This window comes from Bubalus kerabau, chromosome 10 (assembly GCF_029407905.1).
Source record: "Bubalus kerabau isolate K-KA32 ecotype Philippines breed swamp buffalo chromosome 10, PCC_UOA_SB_1v2, whole genome shotgun sequence".
In the NCBI taxonomy this organism is placed as follows: Eukaryota; Metazoa; Chordata; class Mammalia; order Artiodactyla; family Bovidae; genus Bubalus; species Bubalus kerabau.
This window is the reverse complement of record NC_073633.1, coordinates 65,065,927-65,090,348: the sequence shown is the minus strand read 5'-3', so window position 1 is coordinate 65,090,348 and position 24,422 is coordinate 65,065,927. Positions and strand designations below refer to the sequence as shown.

The 24,422-nt window shown below is 36.3% G+C and overlaps 1 protein-coding gene across 11 annotated transcripts in view; it reads right to left on the bottom strand.

The window, feature by feature from the left end:
- ATP8B4 (ATPase phospholipid transporting 8B4 (putative)) overlaps positions 1–24,422 on the bottom strand; it is a 345,053-nt gene that overhangs the window by 260,358 nt on the left and 60,273 nt on the right. For all 11 annotated transcript variants that reach the window (XM_055538002.1, XM_055538000.1, XM_055537998.1 and 8 more), the window contains one exon: positions 15,562–15,629. In XM_055538002.1, coding sequence (XP_055393977.1) covers positions 15,562–15,589 — 28 coding nt within the window. In that variant the 5' untranslated portion in view covers positions 15,590–15,629. The remainder of the gene's footprint in view (positions 1–15,561; positions 15,630–24,422) is intronic.

Genomic DNA, 24,422 nt, shown 5'->3' with positions numbered 1-24,422 from the left:
GTCCAAGCTGAGTCATAGTCATTTACTAAAAAGAGAAGGCATTTGGTGGAGGTGGTCTGCCACCCGCAATATGGTGAAATATGGACTTTGCAAGAGGACATCTACAGTTCCTCCTCAGCTGTACCTTCTAGCAGAATATTGGACGAATTGAAAAGATGAAAAGAAAAACATAGGAGCCTTGATTTCTTTACCTATCCATGAACCAGCCAAATAAAACACATTTTAAAGGAGATGAAAGACAGCCAGAACTTTGAGCAGAAAATAAGTCTGCCCATTTCTCCGCCCCTCTTCTGACCACACTCTGGTCCAAGCCACCTCACCTCTCCTCCTGGCTGTGGTAACAGCCTCCCCTTGGGTCTCCTCACTCCTACCCTTTCATCTATTTTCAACAGAACAGAGTGACAGTTCCAGAATTGCAGTAGTTTCCAATTGCTGCTCTACGAAATCACCACAAATGTAGTTGTTTAAAACAGTACCAATGTATTGTCTTATTATTACGGAAGTCAAAAGAATGAAAATGAATCTCACAGGGATAAAATTAAGCTGTTTCATCAAGACTGAGTCCCTTCTGGAGGCTCTAGGACAGTCTGTTCTTTGCCTTTTCTAGCCTCTAGAGGCTGCCCGAATTCCTTGGTCATGTATGCATCACTCTGACTTCTGCTTTCATTATTACAACACCTCCTCTGACTTCTGCATCCCTCTTATAAGAAACCCTTTTGATTACAACGAGCCCACTTTTATAATCTAGGATAATCGTCCCATCTTAAAATCCTTAACTCCATCACATCTGCAAAGTGTCTTCTACCATGTAAGGTTACATGTTCACAAATTCCAAGGATTAGGACATGGACACCTTTATCTTTGCAGGAGCAGGGCATGAATCTGCCTACCACAAGACTCATCTCTGTCCTCCACACAAAATGTCCAATTTTGCTCAGGAGAGAAGCCAGTTCTTCTAATGAAGCTTAAGCTTCAGCTTACCTCACTTGCACATTTCATCCCAAGACCCTGGGTGTAGCACTAGAAATCTGTTTCACTCTGTTTTGTTTTTTGATGTGCAAGATTAAAATATTTTAGCCACAAAGGCTAAGATCATTGTCTCCACTCTATTTCCTCCCATCACATTTTGCCTTGTACTAGACAATGCTGGGATAAAAGACTGCCAAGTTAAAAATACACCAAGTTGTGTTTAGCAGAATGTATTTATGTGATTCACTGTCACTTCTGTACAAAGTCACTGGCGGTCACCCAAAAGTAAGAATAATTCTGTCTCCATGGGGAATTACCTAGCATGGCAAGATGAAAGTGCAGAGCCCAAGGTCATATGGCAATATGACTGTGTCTGGTAGCACCTGGCACCAGAAGTATGTGAATCATGGAAGAAACAGGAGTTTGCAACACTGAGCCAGAAGTTAATCTGTCCAGGATTCTTCCCATCATCACACATGTAAAACTGTACATGGAAGGTTTACTTTTCATTAACTACTAGTCAAAACAAAATTTATCTCCCATTAGTAGTATTAGGAGAATCAAATGCTTGAGTATCCTTGATACTATATATAATAAGCCTATCATATATTTTTCTCTTTACATAAGAATTAAACATATAAAATGTATTAATATCCCAGTGCTGACAGAGCACAAACCCATTTCCAATATTATCATATATAGTTAAGTACATCTGTAACAGCTCAGATATGAAGGAAACTTGATGGAAGTTTTCCCAAGGTTAACCATTCTAAATCTTTATATGACATTACGAAGTCATGAAGTTGCAGTTATTCTCAGTTCAATTAAGTCATTCAGTCGTGTCTGACTCTTTGGAACCCATGAATTGCAGCACGCCAGGCCTCCCTGTCCATCACCAACTCCCGGAGTTCACTCAAACTCTCGTCTATTGAGTCGGTGATGCCATCCAGCCATCTCATCCTCTGTTGTCCCCGTCTCCTCCTGCCCGCAATCCCTCCCAGCATCAGAGTCTTTTCCAATGAGTCAACTCTTCACATGAGGTGGCCAAAGTACTGGAGTTTCAGCTTTAGCATCATTCCTTCCAAAGAACACCCAAAACTGATCTCCTTTAGAATGTACTGGTTGGATCTCCTTGCAGTCCAAGGGACTCTCAAGAGTCTTCTCCAACACCACAGTTCAAAAGCATCAATTCTTGGGCGCTCAGCTTTCTTCACAGTCCAACTCTCACATCCATACATGACCACTGGAAAAATCATAGCCTTGACTAGACAGACCTTTGTTGGCAAAGTAATGTCTCTGCTTTTGAATATGCTATCTAGATTGGTCATAACTTTCCTTCCAAGGAGTAAGCGTCTTTTAATTTCATGGCTGCAATCACCATCTGCAGTGATTTTATTCTAGACTATCATAATTTTAAAACTAATTTTAATGTGCTAGAGGAAAAAATGAATTATCTTTCTAGTATCTCTATAGAAAGTTATGCACAAAACAATGGTCATAAAACACGCAATCAAAAAATAGGGCACCAAAAGTAGAGGAACAAAGGCATTATAAAGGTCTATCAAGTAGTGAATTAATGAACCTGTTATTTTTCTGAATTTTGTGATATGCATGGTATGTTACGGATTTTCAAAATTGAGATTTATAAGGATTTGTTTTCTCATGCTAAATGAACATTACCTTTAATACTTAGTTTTGTATTAGTTTAAAGCTTCAAAAAAAAAAATGGATCTAGCCCTGACAACCACCCTCCCCCTTGCTCAGTCAGCTCCAGGCACAGCGCCTCTTTGTTGTTCCTCTAACAGGCCAGGCACACTCCCACCTCAAAGCTTTTACACTTGCTGGTCTCTCTGCCTAAAATGCCTATCCTCCAGTAACTACATGATCCCCCTTCTCACTTCTTTCAGATATTTGCTCAACTATGTCTTTCTCTATTCAGCCTTCCCTGATTATCATTTTTAAAACTGCAACACCTCCAGTACACAAGATGACTTACTTATTCATTGATTGTTAACTATCTCTCCCTGTCCTCCCCACAAAATGTAAGCTTCACACAGACTTAAGAGTTTTTGATTTTTAAAATCTGTTTTGTCAATGAATTTCACCTTTTTCTCAAGCGCACATATAACCTTCTCCAGGATAGATCACAGCTTGGGCCATAAATCTAGCCTTGCTAAATTCAAAAAAATTGAAATCATTCCAAGCATCTTTTCTGACCACAATGCAGTAAGATTAGATCTCAATTACAAGAGAAAAACTATTAAAAATTCCAACATATGGAGGCTGAACAACACGCTGCTGAGTAACCAACAAATCACAGAAGAAATCAAAAAAGAAATCAAAATTTGCATAGAAATGAATGAAAATGAAAACACAACCCAAAACCTGTGGGACACTGTAAAAGCAGTACTAAGGGGAAAGTTCATAGCAATACAGGCATACCTCAGAAACAAGAAAAAAGTCAAATAAATAACCTAACTCTACACCTAAAGCAAACTAGAAAAGGAAGAAATGAAGAACCCCTGGGTTAGTAGAAGGAAAGAAATCTTAAAAATTAGGGCAGAAATAAATGCAAAAGAAACAAAAGAGACCATAGCAAAATCAACAAAGCCAAAAGTTGGTTCTTTGAGAGGATAAATATAATTGACAAACCATTAGCCAGACTCATCAAGAAACAAAGGGAGAAAAATCAAATCAATAAAATTAGAAATGAAAATGGAGAGGTCACAACAGACAACACACAAATACAAAGGATCATAAGAGACTACTATCAGCAATTATATGCCAATAAAATGGACAACGTGGAAGAAATGGACAAATTCTTAGAAAAATACAACTTTCCAAAACTGAACCAGGAAGAAATGGAAAATCTTAACAGACCCATCACAAGCACGGAAATTGAAACTGTAATCAGAAATCTTCCAGCAAACAAAAGCCCAGGTCCAGATGGCTTCACAGCTGAATTCTACCAAAAGTTTAAAGAAGAGCTAACACCTATTCTACACAAACTCTTCCAGAAAATTGCAGAGGAAGGTAAACTTCCAAACTCATTCTATGAGGCCACCATCACCCTAATACCAAAACCTGACAAAGATCCCACAAAAAAAGAAAACTACAGGCCAATATCACTGATGAACATAGATGCAAAAATCCTTAACAAAATTCTAGCAATCAGAATCCAACAACACATTAAACAGATCATACATCATGATGAAGTGGGCTTTATCACAGGGATGCAAGGATTCTTCAATATCCACAAATCAATCAATGTAACACACCACATTAACAAATTGAAAAATAAAAGCCATATGATTATCTCAATAGATGCAGAGAAAGCCTTTGACAAAATTCAACGTCCATTTATGATAAAAACTCTCCAGAAAGCAGGAATAGAAGGAACATACCTCAACATAATAAAAGCTATATATGACAAACCCACAGCAAACATTATCCTCAATGCTGAAAAATTGAAAGCATTTCCCCTAAAATCAGGAACCCGACAAGGGTGCCCACTTTCACCACTACTATTCAACATAGTTTTGGAAGTTTTGGCCACAGCAATCAGAGCGGAAAAAGAAATAAAAGGAATCCAAATTGGAAAAGAAGAAGTAAAACTCTCAATCTTTGCAGATGACATGATCCTCTACCTAGAAAACCCTAAAGACTCCACCAGAAAATTACTAGAGCTAATCAATGAATATAGTAAAGTTGCAGGACATAAAATCAACACACAGAAATCCCTTGCATTCCTATACACTAATAATGAGAAAACAGAAAGAGAAATTAAGGAAACAATTCCATTCACCATTGCAACAAAAAGAATAAAATACTTAGGAATATATCTACCTAATGAAATAAAAGACCTATATATAGAAAACTATAAAACACTGGGGAAAGAAATCAAAGAGGATACTAACAGATGGAGAAATATACCGTGTTCATGGATCAGAAGAATCAATATAGTGAAAATGACTATACTACCCAAAGCAATCTATAGATTCAATGCAATCTCTATCAAGCTACCAACGGTTTTTTTCACAGAGCTAGAACAAATAATTTCACAATCTGTATGGAAATACAAAAAACTTGAATAGCCAAAGCAATCTTGAGAAAGAAGAATGGAACTGGAAAATCAACCTGCCTGACTTCAGGCTCTTACTACAAAGCCACAGTCATCAAGACAGTATGGTACTGGCACAAAAACAGAAATATAGATGAGTGGAACAAAACAGAAACCCCAGAGATAAACCCACGCACCTATGGACACCTTATCTTTGACAAAGGAGGCAAGAATATACAGTGGAGAAAAGACAACCTCTTTAACAAGTGGTGCTGGGGAAACTGGTCAACCACTTGTAAAACAATGAAATTAGAACAGTTTCTAACACCATACACAAAAATAAACTCAAAATGGATTAAAGATCTAAATGTAGACCAGAAACTATAAAACTCCTAGAGGAGAACATAGACAAAACACTTTCCGACATAAATCACAGCAGGATCCTCTATGACCTACCTCCCAGAATATTGGAAATAAAAGCAAAAATAAACAAATGGGACCTAAATAAAATTAAAAGCTTCTGCACAACAAAGGAAACTATAAGCAAGGTGAAAAGACAGCCTTCAGAATGGGAGAAAATAATAGTAAATGAAGCAACTGACAAAGAATTAATCTCAAAAGTATACAAGCAACTCCTACAGCTCAATTCCAGAAAAATAAATGACCCAATCAAAAAATGGGCCAAGAACTAAATAGACATTTCTCCAAAGAAGACATACAGATGGCTAATAAACACATGAAAAGATGCTCAACATCACTCATTATCAGAGAAATGCAAATCAAAACCACTATGAGGTACCATTTCACACCAGTCAGAATGGCTGCGATCCAAAAGTCTACAAGCAATAAATGCTGGAGAGGGTGTGGAGAAAAGGAAATCCTCTTACACTGTTGGTGAGAATTCAAACTAGTACAGCCACTATGGAGAACAGTGTGGAGATTCCTTAAAAAACTGGAAATAGAACTAACTGCCTTATGATCCAGCAATCCCACTGCTGGGCATACACACTGAGGAAATTGAAAGAGACACATGTACCCCAATGTTCATCACAGCACTGTTTATAATAGCCAGGACATGGAAGCAACCTAGATGTCCATCAGCAGATGAATGGATAAGCAAGCTGTGGTACATATACACAATGGAGTATTACTCAGCCATTAAAAAGAATACATTTGAATCAGTTCTAATGAGGTGGATGAAACTGGAGCCTATTATCCAGAGTGAAGTAAGCCAGAAAGAAAAACACCAATACAGTATACTAACGCATATATATGGAATTTAGAAAGATGGTAATGATAACCTTGTATGTGAGACAGCAAAAGAGACACAAATGTATAGAACAGTCTTTTGGACTCTGTGGGAGAGGGCGAGGGTGGGAAGATTTGGGAGAATGGCATTGAAACATGTATAGTATCATATGTGAAAGGAATCGCCAGTCCAGGTTTGATATATGATACAGGATGCTCAGGGCTGGTGCACTGGGATGACCCAGAGAGATGGTAATGGGGAGGGAGGTGGGAAGGGGGTTCAGGAGGGGGAACACGTGTACACCCGTGGTGGATTCATGTTGATGTATGGCAAAACCAATACAATATTGTAAAGTAATTAGCCACCAATTAAAATAAATAAATTTGTATTAAAAAAAAAAATCTGTTTTGTCCACAGTTGTTTCTTTTCTGTTTGGAACAGTGTCTGGTGTGTAACAGGTATTCAGTATGTATCTGTGAAATGGCTGGCTGGCTGACTGGATGAGTGGATAAATGAATAAGTGAATGAATGAACTACCAGTCAAGGTTGAGATTAACATAAGACAACCAGTACTACCAAAATGATACAAGATCAATCCAGTCAAAATCATTGAAATGTGATGTTTTAATTGGTTTGTTCATCATATGAAGGCAGGTTTACAATTCACAGTAGGCTTTTCATTTCTGAATTATTAAAAGTATTTTTCTTTATAAAAAATACCATGTTTGGGATTACCTCATAAACTTTCAGACTTCATTCCACCATCAAAAGGAAATCCAGATTTCAATATTAAGACTAGAAATAAAAAATCTTAATTTTCTTTAAATTACGAAGTTCTATTTGAACAAATAGTGAAAATGATGTTTTTGAGAAATAGGTCCAACATCCTGATTGTGGGCTGGAAAGTGTGGGATTCTTGCCATCCTGGGGAGTGAGATTTGGACTTTTTTTTTTTCCTAGTTTAATTTTATTTTTAAACTTTACAATATTGTATTAGTTTTGCCAAACATCGAAATGAATCCGCCACAGGTATACATGTGCTCCCCATCCTGAACCCTCCTCCCTCCTCCCTCCCCATACCATCCCTCTGGGTCGTCCCAGTGCACCAGCCCCGAGCATCCAGTATCGTGCATCAAACCTGGACTGGCAACTCATTTCATACATGATATTATACATGTTTCAATGCCATTCTCCCAAATCTTCCCACCCTCTCCCTCTCCAACAGAGTCCATAAGACTGCTCTATACCTCAGTGTCTCTTTTGCTGTCTCGTACACAGGGTTATTGTTACCATCTTTCTAAATTCCATATATATGCGTTAGTATACTGTATTGGTGTTTTTCTTTCTGGCTTACTTCACTCTGGATAATAGGCTCCAGTTTCATCCACCTCATTAGAACTGATTCAAATGTATTCTTTTTAATGGCTGAATAATACTCCATTGTGTATATGTACCACAGCTTGCTTATCCATTCATCTGCTGATGGGCATCTAGGTTGCTTCCATGTCCTGGCTATTATAAACAGTGCTGTGATGAACATTGGGATACACGTGTCTCTTTCCCTTCTGGTTTCCTCAGTGTGTATGCCCAGCAGTGGGATTGCTGGATCATAAGGCAGGTCTATTTCCAGTTTTTTAAGGAATCTCCACACTGTTCTCCATAGTGGCTGTACTAGTTTGCATTCCCACCAACAGTGTAAGAGGGTTCCCTTTTCTCCACACCCTCTCCAGCATTTATTACTTGTAGACTTTTGGATCGCAGCCATTCTGACTGGTGTGAAATGGTACCTCATAGTGGTTTTGATTTGCATTTCTCTGATAATGAGTGATGTTGAGCATCTTTTCATGTGTTTGTTAGCCATCTGTATGTCTTCTTTGGAGAAATGTCTATTTAGTTCTTGGCCCATTTTTTGATTGGGTCATTTATTTTTCTGGAGTTGAGCTGTAGGAGTTGCTTGTATATTTTTGAGATTAGTTGTTTGTTAGTTGCTTCATTTGCTATTATTTTCTCCCATTCCGAAGGCTGCCTTTTCACCTTGCTAATAGTTTCCTTTGATGTGCAGAAGCTTTTAAGTTTAATTAGGTCCCATTTGTTTATTTTTGCTTTTATTTACAATATTCTGGGAGGTGGGTCATAGAGGATCCTGCTGTGATGTATGTCAGAGAGTGTTTTGCCTATGTTCTCCTCTAGGAGTTGTATAGTTTTTGGTCTTACGTTTAGATCTTTAATCCATTTTGAGTTTATTTTTGTGTATGGTGTTAGAAAGTGTTCTAGTTTCATTCTTTTACAAGTGGTTGACCAGATTTCCCAGCACCATTTGTCAAAGAGATTGTCTTTAATCCATTGTATATTCTTGCCTCCTTTGTCAAAGATAAGGTGTCCAGATTTGGACATTTTATAGACAAAATCTCTATAGCCTCCCAGGTGGTGCTAGTGTTAAGGAACCTGCCTGCCAGTGCAGGAAACATAAGAGATGTGGGTTCAAATCCCTGGGTCAGGAAGATCCCCCAGAGGAGGGCATGGCAATCCACTCCAGTATTCTTGCCTGGAGAATAACATGGACACAGGAACCTGGTGGGCTACAGTCCACAGAATCACAAAGAGTCGGAAACGACTGAAGCAACTTAACACATACATAGCATTTAAAAGACTACTTAAAATAATAACAACGACAACAACCATTCAGTAGGTGCTTACTATATGCCAGGTACTGGCTCAAATGCTAAAGTAAAGGACTGTTCTAAGGTGTGGGTCTATGGAAGGAATATAAAGCATCTTTAAAAATAAATTATTATAATTCTATGGATGAAATTTTTCAATTAAGACAATTTTTTTTTATAAAACCAAAGTGTGACAATTAGATTATTACACAGTTGGAAATACTAATAATAAAATGGAGAATTGGAACAATGTATTTGGAAATATGTTCTAAGACCAATAAACATGTATGACATAGAATGCAATTCTGAATATTATTGCATTATTCACTGGAATGAGACAGCTCAAAAGAGATATATATATTTGTATACGTGTCATAGCTAAAGCTTAAATCCATTTTAGTAAAAAAGACTGATTAACATATTGATTAACAATTATTTTCTTATTCAACTTAACTATTCCTTTTGCTCATTTCTTACTTCTAATCCTAACACTCTAAAATATTTATCTAACGACCCAGATAATCATGATGGTATGATCACTCACCTAGAGCCAGACAACCTGGAATGTGAAGTCAAGTGGGCCTTAGAAAGCATCACTACGAACAAAGCTAGTGAAGGTGATGGAATTCTAGTTGAGCTATTTCAAATCCTGAAAGATGATGCTGTGAAAGTGCTGCACTCAATATGCCAGCAAATTTGGAAAACTCAGCAGTGGCCACAGGACTGGAAAAAGTCAGTTTTCATTCCAATCCCAAAGAAAGGCAATGCCAAAGAATGCTCAAACTACCACACAATTGCACTCATCTCACACACTAGTAAAGTAATGCTCAAAATTCTCCAAGCCAAGCTTCAGCAATACATGAACCGTGAACTTCCAGGTGTTCAAGCTGGCTTCAGAAAAGGCAGAGGAACCAGAGATCAAATTGCCAACATCCGCTGGATCATCGAAGAAGCAAGAGAGTTCCAGAAAAACATCTATTTCTGCTTTATTGACTATGCCAAAGCCTTTGACTCTGTGGATCACAATAAACTGTGGGAAATTCTGAAAGAGATGGGAATACCAGACCACCTGATCTGCCTCTTGAGAAACCTGTATGCAGGTCAGGAAGCAACAGTTAGAACTGGACATGGAACAACAGACTGGTTCCAAATAGGAAAAGGAGTACATCAAGGCTGTATATTGTCACCCTGCTTATTTAACTTATATGCAGAGTACATCATGAGAAACGCTGGGCTGGAAGAAGCACAAGCTGGAATCAAGATTGCCGGGAGAAATATCAATAACCTCAGATATGCAGATGCCACCACCCTTATGGCAGAAAGTGAAGAGGAACTAAAAAGCCTCTTGAGGAAAGTGAAAGAGGAGAGTGAAAAAAGTGGCTTAAAGCTCAACATTCATAAAACGAAGATCATGGCTTCTGGTCCCATCACTTCATGGCAAATAGATGGGGAAACAGTGGAAACAGTGTCAGACTTTATTTTTTGGGGCTCCAAAATCACTGCAGATTGGGACTGCAGCCATGAAATTAAAAAGACGCTTACTCCTTGGAAGGAAAGTTATGACCAACCTAGATAGCATATTCAAAAGCAGAGACATTACTTTGCCAACAAAGGTCTGTCTAGTCAAGGCTATGGTTTTTCCAGTGGTCATGTATGGATGTGAGAGTTGGACTGTGAAGAAAGCTGAGTGCCAAAGAATTGATGCTTTTTAACTGTGGTGTTGGAGAACACTCTTGAGAGTCCCTTGGACTGCAAGGAGATCCAACCAGTCCATTCTAAACGAGATCAGTACTGGGTGTTCATTGGAAGGACTGATGCTGAAGCTGAAACTCCAGTACTTTGGCCACCTCATGCGAAGAGTTGACTCATTGAAAAAGACCCTGATGCTGGGAGGGACTGGGGGCAGGAGGAGAAGGGGACTACAGAGGATGAGATGGCTGGATGGCATCACCGACTCAATGGACATGAGTTTGAGTGGACTCCAGAAGTTGGTGATGGACAGGGAGGCCTGTCGTGCTGTGGTTCATGGGGTTGCAAAGAATCGGACACAACTGAGCGACTGAACTGAACTGAACAACTATAGAATAATGTGATATAATGTAGCTTTCTGATAATCTTATAAAACAGACTTTTAAAACAATCTGCTTCCCACTAAAACAGGATAAAATGTCAGGAAAACCCATTTATTGAGAACAATGATAAAAGATGACATATACAAAGCTGTTTGAAACTACCATGGAACAACAAAATCAGCCAGGACTTTAAGGGAAAAGTTCCAGCAGAGAAGAGAAATATACTGAGATGAACCTGATACTCTGTTCTTTTCCCCTGAGGCATGTGATAAGTTCTAACCTGCCCAGAGATGAGACAATAATTAGAATTCAGAGCCTGGCAGAGAAGAAGGGCCCTAGTAACATACTAGGTTTTGGATTGACTTAGAGTGAGAAAAAGCTAAAGCAAACAAGGTCTTATAAACACTGAAACCCAGCCTTAACTTGTCTCAGTCCGTGACTGGATCAAAATGACCTGTTCCTTCTCTTACTGCTTGCTGGAAGAAAGGTAAATCTCCTGAAGAAAAATGACATCCAGACCCTCTGTAACTTTTTCATATGCAATGTGTAGATTTTAATAATAAACTAGCAGGTATGGTACAGCACAATAACCAACTATTGAAAACCAAGAGATAGAAAATATAAGCAGGCTCACAGATAGTCTAGATATGGAAACTGTCAGATATGGACTTTAAAATAACTATGATAACAAGATGGATAGTTTCACTAGAGAACCAGTATATAAATAAAAGAAACAAATGGAATGTCTTATTCATCTTTTGTGTCACCAGTCCTCTGCAATAGGAACAACCCAGTACCTACTAAATAATATATAGGTATCTTAACTTCAACAAAAGCACTACCTCCTTTGTAGGCACAGTATATGCAGCATCTGGAGCCGACAATACTTTTAAGGAACACAAAAATATTTAAATTTTCATTTAAAGTTAGAAGAAAAATGAATATAATAATAATGGATACATAATAATGAGTCCAACCTGGATTATATTTGTCTTTAAACCCTCACAACTGTAAAACTTAATTTTCAGTATTTTTTGAAACACATAATGTGACCTTGGTCTGATCTTCCCACCCTGGACCCTGTGGAATAATGCATGTTGCTCCACAACCTTCACATTTTGGAATCAATAATAGCTTTAGAGCTTAAATAAAGCCTCCAATTATCTACCTCTTTTGCTTACCATATTAGCTAACAACCTAAAATCTGAATTAGGTATTTTACACATGAGCAACATTCTTTGTTGTTCATATGTAAAATATGAAGCACATATATGCTTTAAAGTGGTCATCTTTGGATTTCCCCTTCAAGCTTACACCAAAAGGATGAATTACAAATAACAAACAAACAAAAAGAATAGATTGTAAGTGTGTTTTAAATATTTGAGTCAGTTAGCTAGAATTTTCCACATGCTGAAGACTGTGAGATTTATGTGAATATGGAGATAATAAATAGTAAAGCATATATCTGGGAGAAAATTCTTGGGTTCCCACAACACTTAATGGTTGGCTTGTTATATTTTCACATACATCATCAATGTTCCAAGCTTCTTGATGATGTTGTGAAAGTTTATATAAATATAAGTGCACATTTCTTAAATGTAGATCTTAAATAACTCAGTGAAGTAAGATATCACTTCTGCCTGATTCTCTCCCTGACAACAGCAGGCTGACTAGAAGTTCTGTAGTCTGTGCTCCTCTGGAAAACATACTGGTAGTGATGTTTGGTAAATTGTTATTAAGTTATCACTGCTACTGTAAACTTAATTGTATAAAGATATGTTTTTTTATTAAATCATAAAAAAAGTTATGTGAAGTAAAGTTGGTACTACCTAGCATATCATAGGTGCTCAAAAATATTTGTTGACTGCGTGAATAGAGGAGTGGAAGAGAGAGGAGAAGAAGGAGAGGAGAGGAAGGAGAGGAAGCAAATGTGGCAAAATGGTAAGTAAATGAATACTGTAGACTGAATAAGGTCTCCAGCATCAACTGATGCCAAAGCTGATGCTCCAGTACTTCAGCCACCTGATATGAGGAGCCGTCTCATTGGACAAGACCCTGGTGCTGGGAAAGAAGGCCAAGGAGAAGAGGGCGGCAGAGGATGAGATGGTTAGATAGCATCACTGATTCAATGGACATGAACTTGAGCAAACTCCAGGAGAGAGTGGAGGATAGGGAAGCCTGGCGTGCTGCAGTCCATGGGGTCACAGAGAGTCGGACATGACTTAGCAACTAAACAACAAAGATCTGCAGTCTATAAATAGATCTATAAGAATTGATATAATCTAAAGATGTCACATTCCCAATCATGATGATGCAAATGATGGTGACACCAAGGTCAGTGTCTCAAGTCATGTGGTCATTGTAACAAGTCCAAGAGGAAGGAACTAGCCTCAGCTTTCTGTGCCAATTAGCACCACAGTGAATATAGACCCACCTATGTGGCAACATTTCACCTCATTACAAAGCTATTTACAAATGGGCTACTTAATAGCTCATTACAAATAGCTATGACAGTCTGTAAAATGAAATTCTATATGAGGAAGATCAGCAAGTTGTGTTCCCCATCAAGAGTGGTTCAAGTAACTAATTTATTAGTTTCCCATTTAAATATTATTTCAGAGTATTTGCACCCAAGATGTTCAATCCAAACGACTGAGTGGAATGACTTTTGGAATGGACTTTTGCCAAAAATCAGTATGATGACAAACTATTCTAAATCTAAAAGAAAATAAAGGAGTTTAAAGCCAAACACAATGTGTGAACATTATAATTAGATATCATACCAAAAATAAGAACAAGCTCTGAGACATGAGATATGGGGACAACGGGGGAAACTGAAAAAAGGAATGTATGTTACTGATTCATAAATGTTTCGCTTCTTGGATGTGGTGACAGCACTGCGGTACGATGGGCGCCCTTGTTCTTAGGAGATCTGTGTGAGGCATCTGGGGATAAGAGTCATATCTTCAAAAACAAAAAAGTTTATGCGTATGCATGTGTTTCGGTGCATGCTGGCGGAAGGGAGAGGAAAAAGAGGAGGTAAATGTGGCAAAATGGTAACAACTGTAGAATTTAGGTGAAAGGTATTTGGGTGTTTATCATTCTTCCAATTTTTTGTAAGTTCCAACATTTTCAAAATTAAAAGTTAGAGGAAAATATAAAAAAATATTATGCTATAGAGAAAAGTTTAAGGTAGAAAAGGTATCTGTGATTACAAGATTAATATTTAAGAGCCAGTTTCAAAATAATGCACACCATAGTTCCATCTGGGGATATGTTGATAAATATACATTAACGTATTAATAGAGGTCACTGATTGGAGCCCTCTAAATTGGACAACGTGGCAGACTGGAGCAGTTATTTCTGGATTGTCCAATTACAGTTACTTCTATTTTCTTAATTTTATTTATAAAAAATTGCTTATTTTATACATATGCATTCATATATACATAGAAAGTATTTTTAAAAAGTGAAACTGAACTTATCAAAACCTCACAACAGTAGATTCTGTTGGAAACTTGTCCTTGTCAAAACCGGTTAATCTAATGTTTACATTATTAAGGTAATACCAGTGACTAGGTATAAATAAATCACTTTATTTGTAAAAGAAAAAATGACGACAATAATTCTAGACTCTTAAATAAGCTCTGGAAATATGAAACTATTACCCCAGAGGGCATAACTAATGACCTACAGGTGCAAACTACACTGAGACAGATTTCAGCTCATTATGAGACTAAACATTGCAATGAATGTGTCCAAAAAGGGAACAGACTGCACCAAGAAATAACTGCCTATCAAAGTAGGTTAACCAACTGTCACACATAGGATTAGAAGGAGAATATTAGATATACTCTAATCCAGCCTTTCCTCTCTAACAAGTCTGAAATAAAACAGTAGTAATAAACCAAATACACTTCCACTGAAGGAAAAACTACACAATAACGTCACTGACTAACAAGGTTTAAGACAAGATTAATACTCTCAGGTCACAATAATGTATTTCTTAACACTAGAATACTATTAAAACTGTTTTGTTAGACAAATTACTCAACCAGAAACCAAATATTTCTTGCCATAGTGAACCTAAATTATTTCTAACCATAGGATCTTGGTCTTAAGTGTTGGTGTAATCATACAATGGAATACTACTTTACAAGGAAAAACTGAAGAGCAAAATATTGATACATGCAACCACATGGAAATATGTCAAAAACCTTATACTTAGTGAAAGAAGACACAAGAATACATGCTGCATGGTTTCATTTATATTAATTTCAAAAATAGGTAAATCAACCAAGTAGAAATCAGAAGGTGGTTGTGTACAATGCAGGGAAAATGAAAAAAAGGGGCACAAGGAACTTTCTGGAGTGATAGAAATATTGTTTCTTGCTTTTTGATAATTACAAATATACATAAAATTGTCAAAGCTCAAGCAGAACACGCAAGATCTATGTGGTTTTTGTTTATAAATCATACCTCCTTGAAATTGAAATGAATGCTAAAAAAAATCATATTTGCTTTGTATCTCCTGAAGAACTCAATACTTACCAAGTGATTTCTTCTTACTGCAGAACATTATTGCACTTGATTATTTTTCACCAGGCCTCACAGCTGGCCTATATAAGAAAACGAGATATGTACAAAACATTAGTATTTGAGAAACACTCGTTAACCAAAAATTCCCATCATTCAACTTTCTTACTAGTCAAATCTAGATGACTAGGAAGTCATTAAGAGAACAAATAACAGACTCCATTTATGAGACTTAAATCTAACCAGACAGACACAGAAAACAAACTTATGGTTACCAAATTGGCGGAAGGGATAAATTTGGAGTTTGCAATCAAAATATACACACTACTATATATAAAATATATAACCAACAAAGATCTGCTGTATAGTACATGGAACTATGTACAATGTCTTATAATAATCTATAATGGAGACAGCAAAAGAGACACTGATGTATAGATCAGTCTTATGGACTCTGTGGGAGAGGGAGAGGATGGGGAGATTTGGGAGAATGGCATTGAAACATGTATAATATCATGTACGAAACGAGTCGTCAGTCCAGGTTTGATGCACGATACTGGATGCTTGGGGCTGGTGCACTGGGACGACCCAGAGTGAGGGTATGGGGAGGGAGGAGGGAGGAGGGTTCAGGATGGGGAACACAGGTATACCTGTGGTGGATTCATTTCGATATTTGGCAGAACTAATACAATATTGTAAAGTTTAAAAATAAAATAAAATTAAAAAAAAAGAATGTATATATGTATGTGTGTGTATATATATATACATATATATATGTGTGTGTATATATACATATATATACAGATGTGTATATATGTGTGTATATATGTATATGTATATACATATATATGTATATACATGCATATATATACACACACACATATATGTACATAGAGAGAGAGAGAGAGACCCAAGTCAATTTGTTGTACACCTGAAACAAACACACCATTGTAAATCAATTCTATTTCAATGAAAAGTTTTAAGAGAGACAATTCTATATAAAAATTACCTATTTGTATTATAGCAGATATATGGAACTTAAAGTAAGAACAAGTATGAAATTCAATTTGGGATTAAAATGGAACCAAATTTTCTAATATATCCAAAACCCTGTAAATTTGAATATTACAAAGGTGATGCTCCAACACCTGCCTTTTATTTAAGTGCCAAGTGTGATTCCTTCCAGAGTCACCCAAGTCCAGGAAGTGCAGATGGTCCCATATAGAATTAAATGAAGGAGGAACATGCCTAGACAGATAGTAATCAAACTGACAAAAACTAAGGACAGAGAAAATATTAAAAGCAAGAAAGGAAAAGCAACAAATAATAAACAAGGGAATCCCCATAAGACTATCACTTGATTTTTTAGCAGAAACTGTACAAGCCAGAAGGGAGTGCCTTGATATATTGAAAGCAAAGAAAGGGAAAAACCTAAAACCAAGAATACTTTGCTCAGCATGACTCTCATTCAGAATTAATGGAGAAATCAAAAGCTTTATAGACAAACAAAAACTAAAAGAATTCAGCACCATCAAACAAGTGTTACCACAAATGCTAAAGCAATTCTTTAAGCGTAAAAAAAAAGGCCACAATTAGAAACAAAAAAATTACAAAATGGTAAAGCTCACTAATAAATGTAAACATATAGTAAAAGTAGAAAATCATCTACACACAAATATGATGTCAAAACAGTAATTGTGAGAAGAGGAAAGTACAAATGCAGGATACTTGAAATGCATTTTAAATTAAGAAATCAGCAACTTAAAACAATCATGTATACATATAGACTGCTATACCAATACCTCATGGTAACCATAAACAAAAAATCTATAAGAGATAAACACACAGAAAAGAAAAAGAATCCAAACACAACACTAAAGATAGTTATCAAATCACAAGAGAAGTAAACAAAAGAGAAAAGGAATTTAAAAAGTCCTACAAAATCAAACAACTTTAAAATGGAAATAAGAACATATATATCAATAATTATCTCAAATGTAAATAGATTAAACGCTCCAACCAAAAGACATAGGCTGGCTGAATTAATACAAAAACAAGATCCATATATATGTTGTCTGTAAGAGACCCACTTCAGATCTAGAGACACATACAGACTCAAAGTGAGGGGATAGAAAACTGTATTCTATGCAAATAGAAATCAAAGGAAAGCAAAGCTAGAGTAGCAGTACTCCTATCAGACAAAACAGACATTAAAATAAAGACTGTTACAAGACACAAAAAAGGATATTACATAATAGTCAAGGGATCAATAGAAGAAGATATAACAATTATATATGCACCCAACACAGGAGCACCTCAATATATTCAGCAAATGTTAACAGACATAAAAGGAAAATTGACAATAGTACCTTGGTGGAGGACTTTAGCATTCCACTTAAATCAATAGAAACATCATCCAGACAGAAAATCAATAAAGAAACACAGGCTTTAAATGACACATTAGAACAGATAGATTTAATTGACATTTATAGAGCATTCCATCCAAAATCAGAAAAATATATCTTCTTTTCAAGTGCATATGGAACATTCTCCAGAATAGATCACATGCTGGACAACAAAGGAAGTCTTGGTAAATTTAAGAAAACTGAAGTCATACCCAGTATCTTTTCCAACCACAGTGCTTTGGGACTAGAAGTAAATTACAAGAAAAAACAGCAAAAACCACAAACACATAGAGGCTAAACAATATGCTACAAACAACCAGCAGACCACTGAAGAAATCAAAGAGGAAATTAAAACATACCTAGAAACATAAAAATGAAAATACCATAATCCAAAACCTGTGGGACATAGCTAAAGTAGTTCTAAGAGGGAAGTTAATAGTGATACAAGCTTAGCTCAGGAACGAGAAAAATTACAAATAACAACCTAACCTTACACTAAAGCAACTAGAGAAAGAACAAACAAAACCCAAAGTTAGTGGAAGGAAAGAAATCATAAAGATCAGATTGAAAATAAATTATATAGAGACAAAGAAAACAATAGAAAAGATTAGTGAAACTAAAGATTGTTCTTTGAAAAGATAAATAATTGATAAACCTTTACACAGACTCATCAAGGAAAAAAAAAAAGGAGAGGGTTCAAATCAATAAAATCAGAAATTTTGAAAAAGGAGAAATTACAACTGCCAGCACATAAATTCAAAATATCAGAGACTACTATGAATAACTATACACCAGTGAAATGGACAACCTAGAAGACATGGACAAATTCTTAGAAAGGTACAATCAACTAAGATTGAGTCAGGAAGAAACAAATTATGAACAGACCAATCATATGTACTGAAATTGAACCTGTAATTTTAAAAAACTCCCCAACAAAAGGCAGGACCAGATGATTTCACAGGAGATTTCTATTATACACTTACAGATTAGCTAACACCTATCCTTCTGAAACTATTTCAAAAATTGCAGAAGGAACAATCCCAAACTCATTCTATGGGGCCCCGATCACCCTGATACTGAAACCAAACAAAATATCACAAAAAAGAGAAAATTACAGGTCAATATCAATGATCAACACAGACATAAGAATCCTCAGTACTAACAAACCAAATCCAACAATGCATTAGAAGAAGCATATACCATGATAAAGTAGGATTTTTAATATCTGCAAAATCAGTGTGTGATACACCACATTAATAAGTTGAAGAATAAAAATCATATGATTTAAATAGATGCATAAAAAGTTTTCAACAAAATTAAACACCCATTTGTGATTTAAAAAAAAAAAAAAAACCTTCTATAAAATGAAAAGAAAATCTTCCATAAAATGGGCATAGGGAAACTACCTCAACATAATAAAGGCCATATATGACAAATTCACAGCTGATATGATACTCAATGGTGAAAAACTGAAAGCATTTCCTCTAAGATCAGGAATAAGGCAAAGACGTCTAGTCTTCATCACTTTTATACAATATAGTTTTGAAAGTTCTAGCCACAACAACTTGAGAAGAAATAAAACAAATCCAAATTGGAAAAAAAGAAGTAAAACTGTCACTGTTTGCAGATGATGTGACACTATACATAGAAAATCCTAAAGATGTTACTAGAAAGCTACTAGAACTCAATGAATTTGGTAGTTTCAGGATAAAAAATTAAAACACAGAAATCAGCTTCACTCCTATACACTAATATTGAAAAAACAGAAAGAAAAAGTAAGAAAACAATCCTATTTACCACTACATCAAAAAGTATAAAATACTTGGAAATAAACCTAGCTGAGGAGGCAAAATATCTGTACTCCAAAAACTATTAGATGCTGATGAAAGAAATCAAAGAAGACACAAATAGATCTAAAGATATAACATGTTCTTGGTTTAGAAGAATCAATACTGTCAAAACAGCAATACTATCCAAGGCAACCTACACATTTAATTCAACCCCTATCAAATTACCAATGGCATTTTTCACAGAACTAGAAAAAAGTTTTTAATTTGTATGGAAACACTAAAGACCTCAAATAGCAAAAACAGTCTTGAGAAAGAAAAACAGCAGGAGGAATCAGGCTCCCTGACTCCAGCCTGTTGTACAAACCTATAATCATTAAAACAGTATGGTTCTGGTGCAAAAATGGAACTGTAGATCCATGAAAAGGATAGAAAGCCCAGAAATAAACCTACTCATCTATGGTCAATTAATCTATGGCAAAGGAGGCAAGAATACAATGGGGAAAAAGCATTCTCTTCAACAAGTGGTGCTGGTAAAACTGAACACCTACATATAAAAGAATGAAATTAGAACATTCCCTAACACCATACCAAAAATAAACTCAAAATGGATTAAAGACCTAAATGTAAGACCAGAGTCTAGAACTCCTAGAGGAAAATATAGGCAGAACACTCTCTGACATAAATCACAGAAATATCTTTTTGGATCCCCTCTCCTAGAGTAATGGAAATAAAAACAAAAATAAACAAGTCAAACCTAATTAAACTTAAAATAAAAGTTTTCGCCCAGCAAAGGAAACCATCAACAATGTGAAAAGACAACCTACAGAATGGGAGAAAATATTTGCAAATGATGTGACCAACAAAGGGTCAAGCTCCAAAATATACAAACAGTTCATGCAGCTCAATATCACAAAAACAAAAACCCAATAAGCAAAAGATCTAGATTGACATTTCTCCAAAGAAGACATACATATGACCAAAAAGGCAAATGAAAAGCTGCTCAACATTGCTAACTATAAGAGAAATGCCAATGAAAATTACAATGAGGTATCACCTCACACTAGTCAAAATAACCATCATCAAAAAGTCTATAAATAATAAATGCTAGAGAGGGTATGGAGAAACACGAACCCTCTCCACTATGGAGAACAATCTAGAGGTTCATCTAAGAGCTAAAAATAGAGCTACGCTATGATCCTGCAATCCAACTCCTGGGCATAATTCAAAAAGATACATGCACCCCAATGTTCACTGCAGCACTATTTACAATAGTCAAGACATGAAAGCAAACCAAATGTCCATTGACAGATGAATGAATAAAGATGTGATGTGCATGTGTGTGTGTATGGAATATTACTCAGCCATAAGAAAGAATGAAATAATGCCCATATGCAGCAACATGGATGTACCTAAAGAGTACCACGTACTAAGTAAGCCAAAGACAAAAATCATACAAACATTATTTCCACATAGAATCTAAAATTTTAAAAGACACAAATGATCTTATTTCCAAAAAGAAAGAGACTCACAAAGAAAGCAAACAAACTTATGATTGCCAAATGGGAGAGAGGGTAGTGAAACGGATATATTAGGAGGTGGGGTTAACAGACACACATGCTCAGTTGTGTCCGACTCTCTGCGACCCCGTGGACCAGGCTCCTCAGTCCATGGGATTCTCCAGGCAAGAATATTGGAGTGGAGTGCCATTTCCTTCTCCAAGATATACACACTCTGTATAAAACAGGTAGCCAACAAGAACCTACTGTATAGCACAAGGAACTATACTCAATATTATGTAATAACCTACCTATAAGGGGAAAGAATCTGAAAAAGTATGTGTGTGTGGTGTACATATATGTGTGTGTGTGTATATGTGCTGCTGCTGCTAAGTCACTTTAGTTGTGTCCGACTCTGTGTGACCCCATAGACGGCAGCCCACCAGGCTCCGCCATCCCTGGGATTTTCCAGGCAAGAACACTGGAGTGGGTTGCCATTGCCTTCTCCAATGTATATGTGCTACATAATATATAAAAGTATATGTATGAAGTAAGCAAGGAAAACATAAGAAAAATGGGACTACATCAAACTAAAATACTTGCACAGTGAAGGAAACTGTCAACAAAACAGAAAGGCCACCTACTGTATTTGTGAAGATATTTGCAAATGATATATCTGATAAGGAGTTAACATCCAAAATATACAAAGAACTCGTACAACTGAATATCAAAAAAAAAAACCTAACCCCATTAAAAAATGATCAGAAGACCCAAAGAGACATTTTTCCAAAAAATACATATGGATGGCAAATGGATACATAAGAATGATGCTCAACATCACTAATCAGCAGAGTAATACAAAACAAAACTACAATGAGATGCACCCCAATGTTCATTGCAGCAACATTGACAATAGCCAAGACATAAGGAAATTACCTAAATGTTCACTGAAAAACGAATGGATAAAGAAGATGCACTATGTGTGTGTGTGTGTGTGTGTGTGTGTGTGTGTGTGTGTGTGTGTGTATACACACACATATATACATACAATGGAATACTACTCAGTCATAAAAAAGAATGTCATTTGCCACAACATGGATGGATCCAGAGAGTATCATACTAACTAAATTAGAAAGAGAAAGACAAATAACATAATACCATGTATATGTGGAATCTAAAATATGATACAAATGAACTTAGCTAAGAAACAGACTCACAGATATAAAAATCAAGCTTGTGGTTGCCAGTGGGGAAGGGAGTTGATGAGAGATGGATTGGGAATTTGAAGTCAGCAGAGCAAGCTATTATATACACAATAGATAAACAAGATCCTACAGTATGTGTGCCGGCTAAGCCACTTGTCATGTCCGACTCTCTGTGACTCCATGGACTGTAGCCTGCCAGGCTCCTCTGTCCACGGGATTCTCCAGGCAAGAATACTAGAGTGAGTTGCCATGCCCTCCTCCAGGGGATCTTCCCAACTCAGGGATCAAACCCACATTTCTTATGTCTCCTGCATTGGCAGGCATATAGAGAACTATACTCAATATTCTGTGATAAACCATAACAGAAAAGAATATAAGAAAGAATGTGTATATGTGTATATATATAAAACTGGACTTTGCTATACCATAAAAATTACATTAAAAATCAACTAAATTTTTTAAAAACTACAATGCAATACCACTTCACACATGTCAGATGGCTATTATCAAAATGATGACACATAGAAAGTGTTGGCAAGGATGCAGAGAAAAGAGTTTTCTTATGCACTTGCACTATGGAAAACAATATGGAGATTCCTCAAAAAAGTAAAATTAGAACTACCATAAGATCCAGCAATCTCACTTTGGGGTATTTTTTCACTTTTGGATATTTTTCCAAATAAAAATACTAACTCAAAAGGACATTAAGCACCCCCATGTTCATCACAGTAGTATTTACAATAGCCAAGATATGGAAGCAAATAGCCAAGATATGGAAGCAACCTACGTAACCACTGATAGATGAATGGATACAGGTGTGGTGTATATAAACAATTAAATACTGTTCAGCCATAAAAAAAAAAAATGAAATCTTGTCAATTTTGATTACATAGATGGACCTAGAGGGTATTATGCTAAGTGAAAGAACAGAAAGACAAATACTGTACGGTTTCACTTATACATGGAATCTAAAAAACAAAACAAATGGATAAATAAAACAAAACAGAAACACATACACAGAGAACAAACAGGTGTTTGCAGGGATGGGGAGACAGGGGGAAGGAGAATGAGTGAAATAGGGAGATTAAGAAGTATAAACTTGCAGTGACTAAACAAATGAACCATGAGAATGAGATGTACTGTGTGGGGCACATAGTACATAAGAATATAATATCTCTGCATGGTGATAGATGGTAACGAGACTTACCATGGTGATCACTTTGTATAGAAATATTGAATCATTGTGTTGTGCACCAGGAACTAATATAGTGTTATAGGTTAATTATACCTCAAAAAACAAATAACAAACTCATAGAAAAAGAGATCAGATTTGTTATTACCAGAGACAAAGGGTGGGAAGAGGGGGAATTGGATGAAGGTGATTAAAACATACAAACTTCCAGTCAGAAGATAAGTACTAGGCATGTAAAGCACAACCATGATCAATATAACAGTAGTGCATGTTACGTACAAAAGTCGTTAAGAGGGTAAATCCTGAGTTCTCATCACAACAAAAATAATTTATCTATATGAAATTATGGGTGTTCATTAAACTTATTGTGGTAATCATTTCATGATGTAGGTCCAGTCATGCTATACACCTTAAACTTACACAGCACTATATGTCCATTACTTCTCAATAAAACTGGAAGAATAAAATTATTTAGAAATAAATAAGGGGCAGAATAATATTATGTTTCGTTTTTTCCCCTACATGTGGTCTCAATTTTTTCATATGGCAAACTCCATTAAAGATCTAGAACGAATCAATAAAGGGTAAACAACGTCAACCCCGTAGACCATAGACATGAACTCAGACACCTCTGCAAACACATGACAGTAAGGAGAGCTTCTGAATTCATATTCCCTAGGTTAGCAAGAGAAATGACTTGTTTGTTCGTGCTCAAAGATGTGGTGTGGCAGGATGCATTAAACACCCACGAAAGAAGAAGCTGGTCACTCAACTAGAGACCAGAAAAG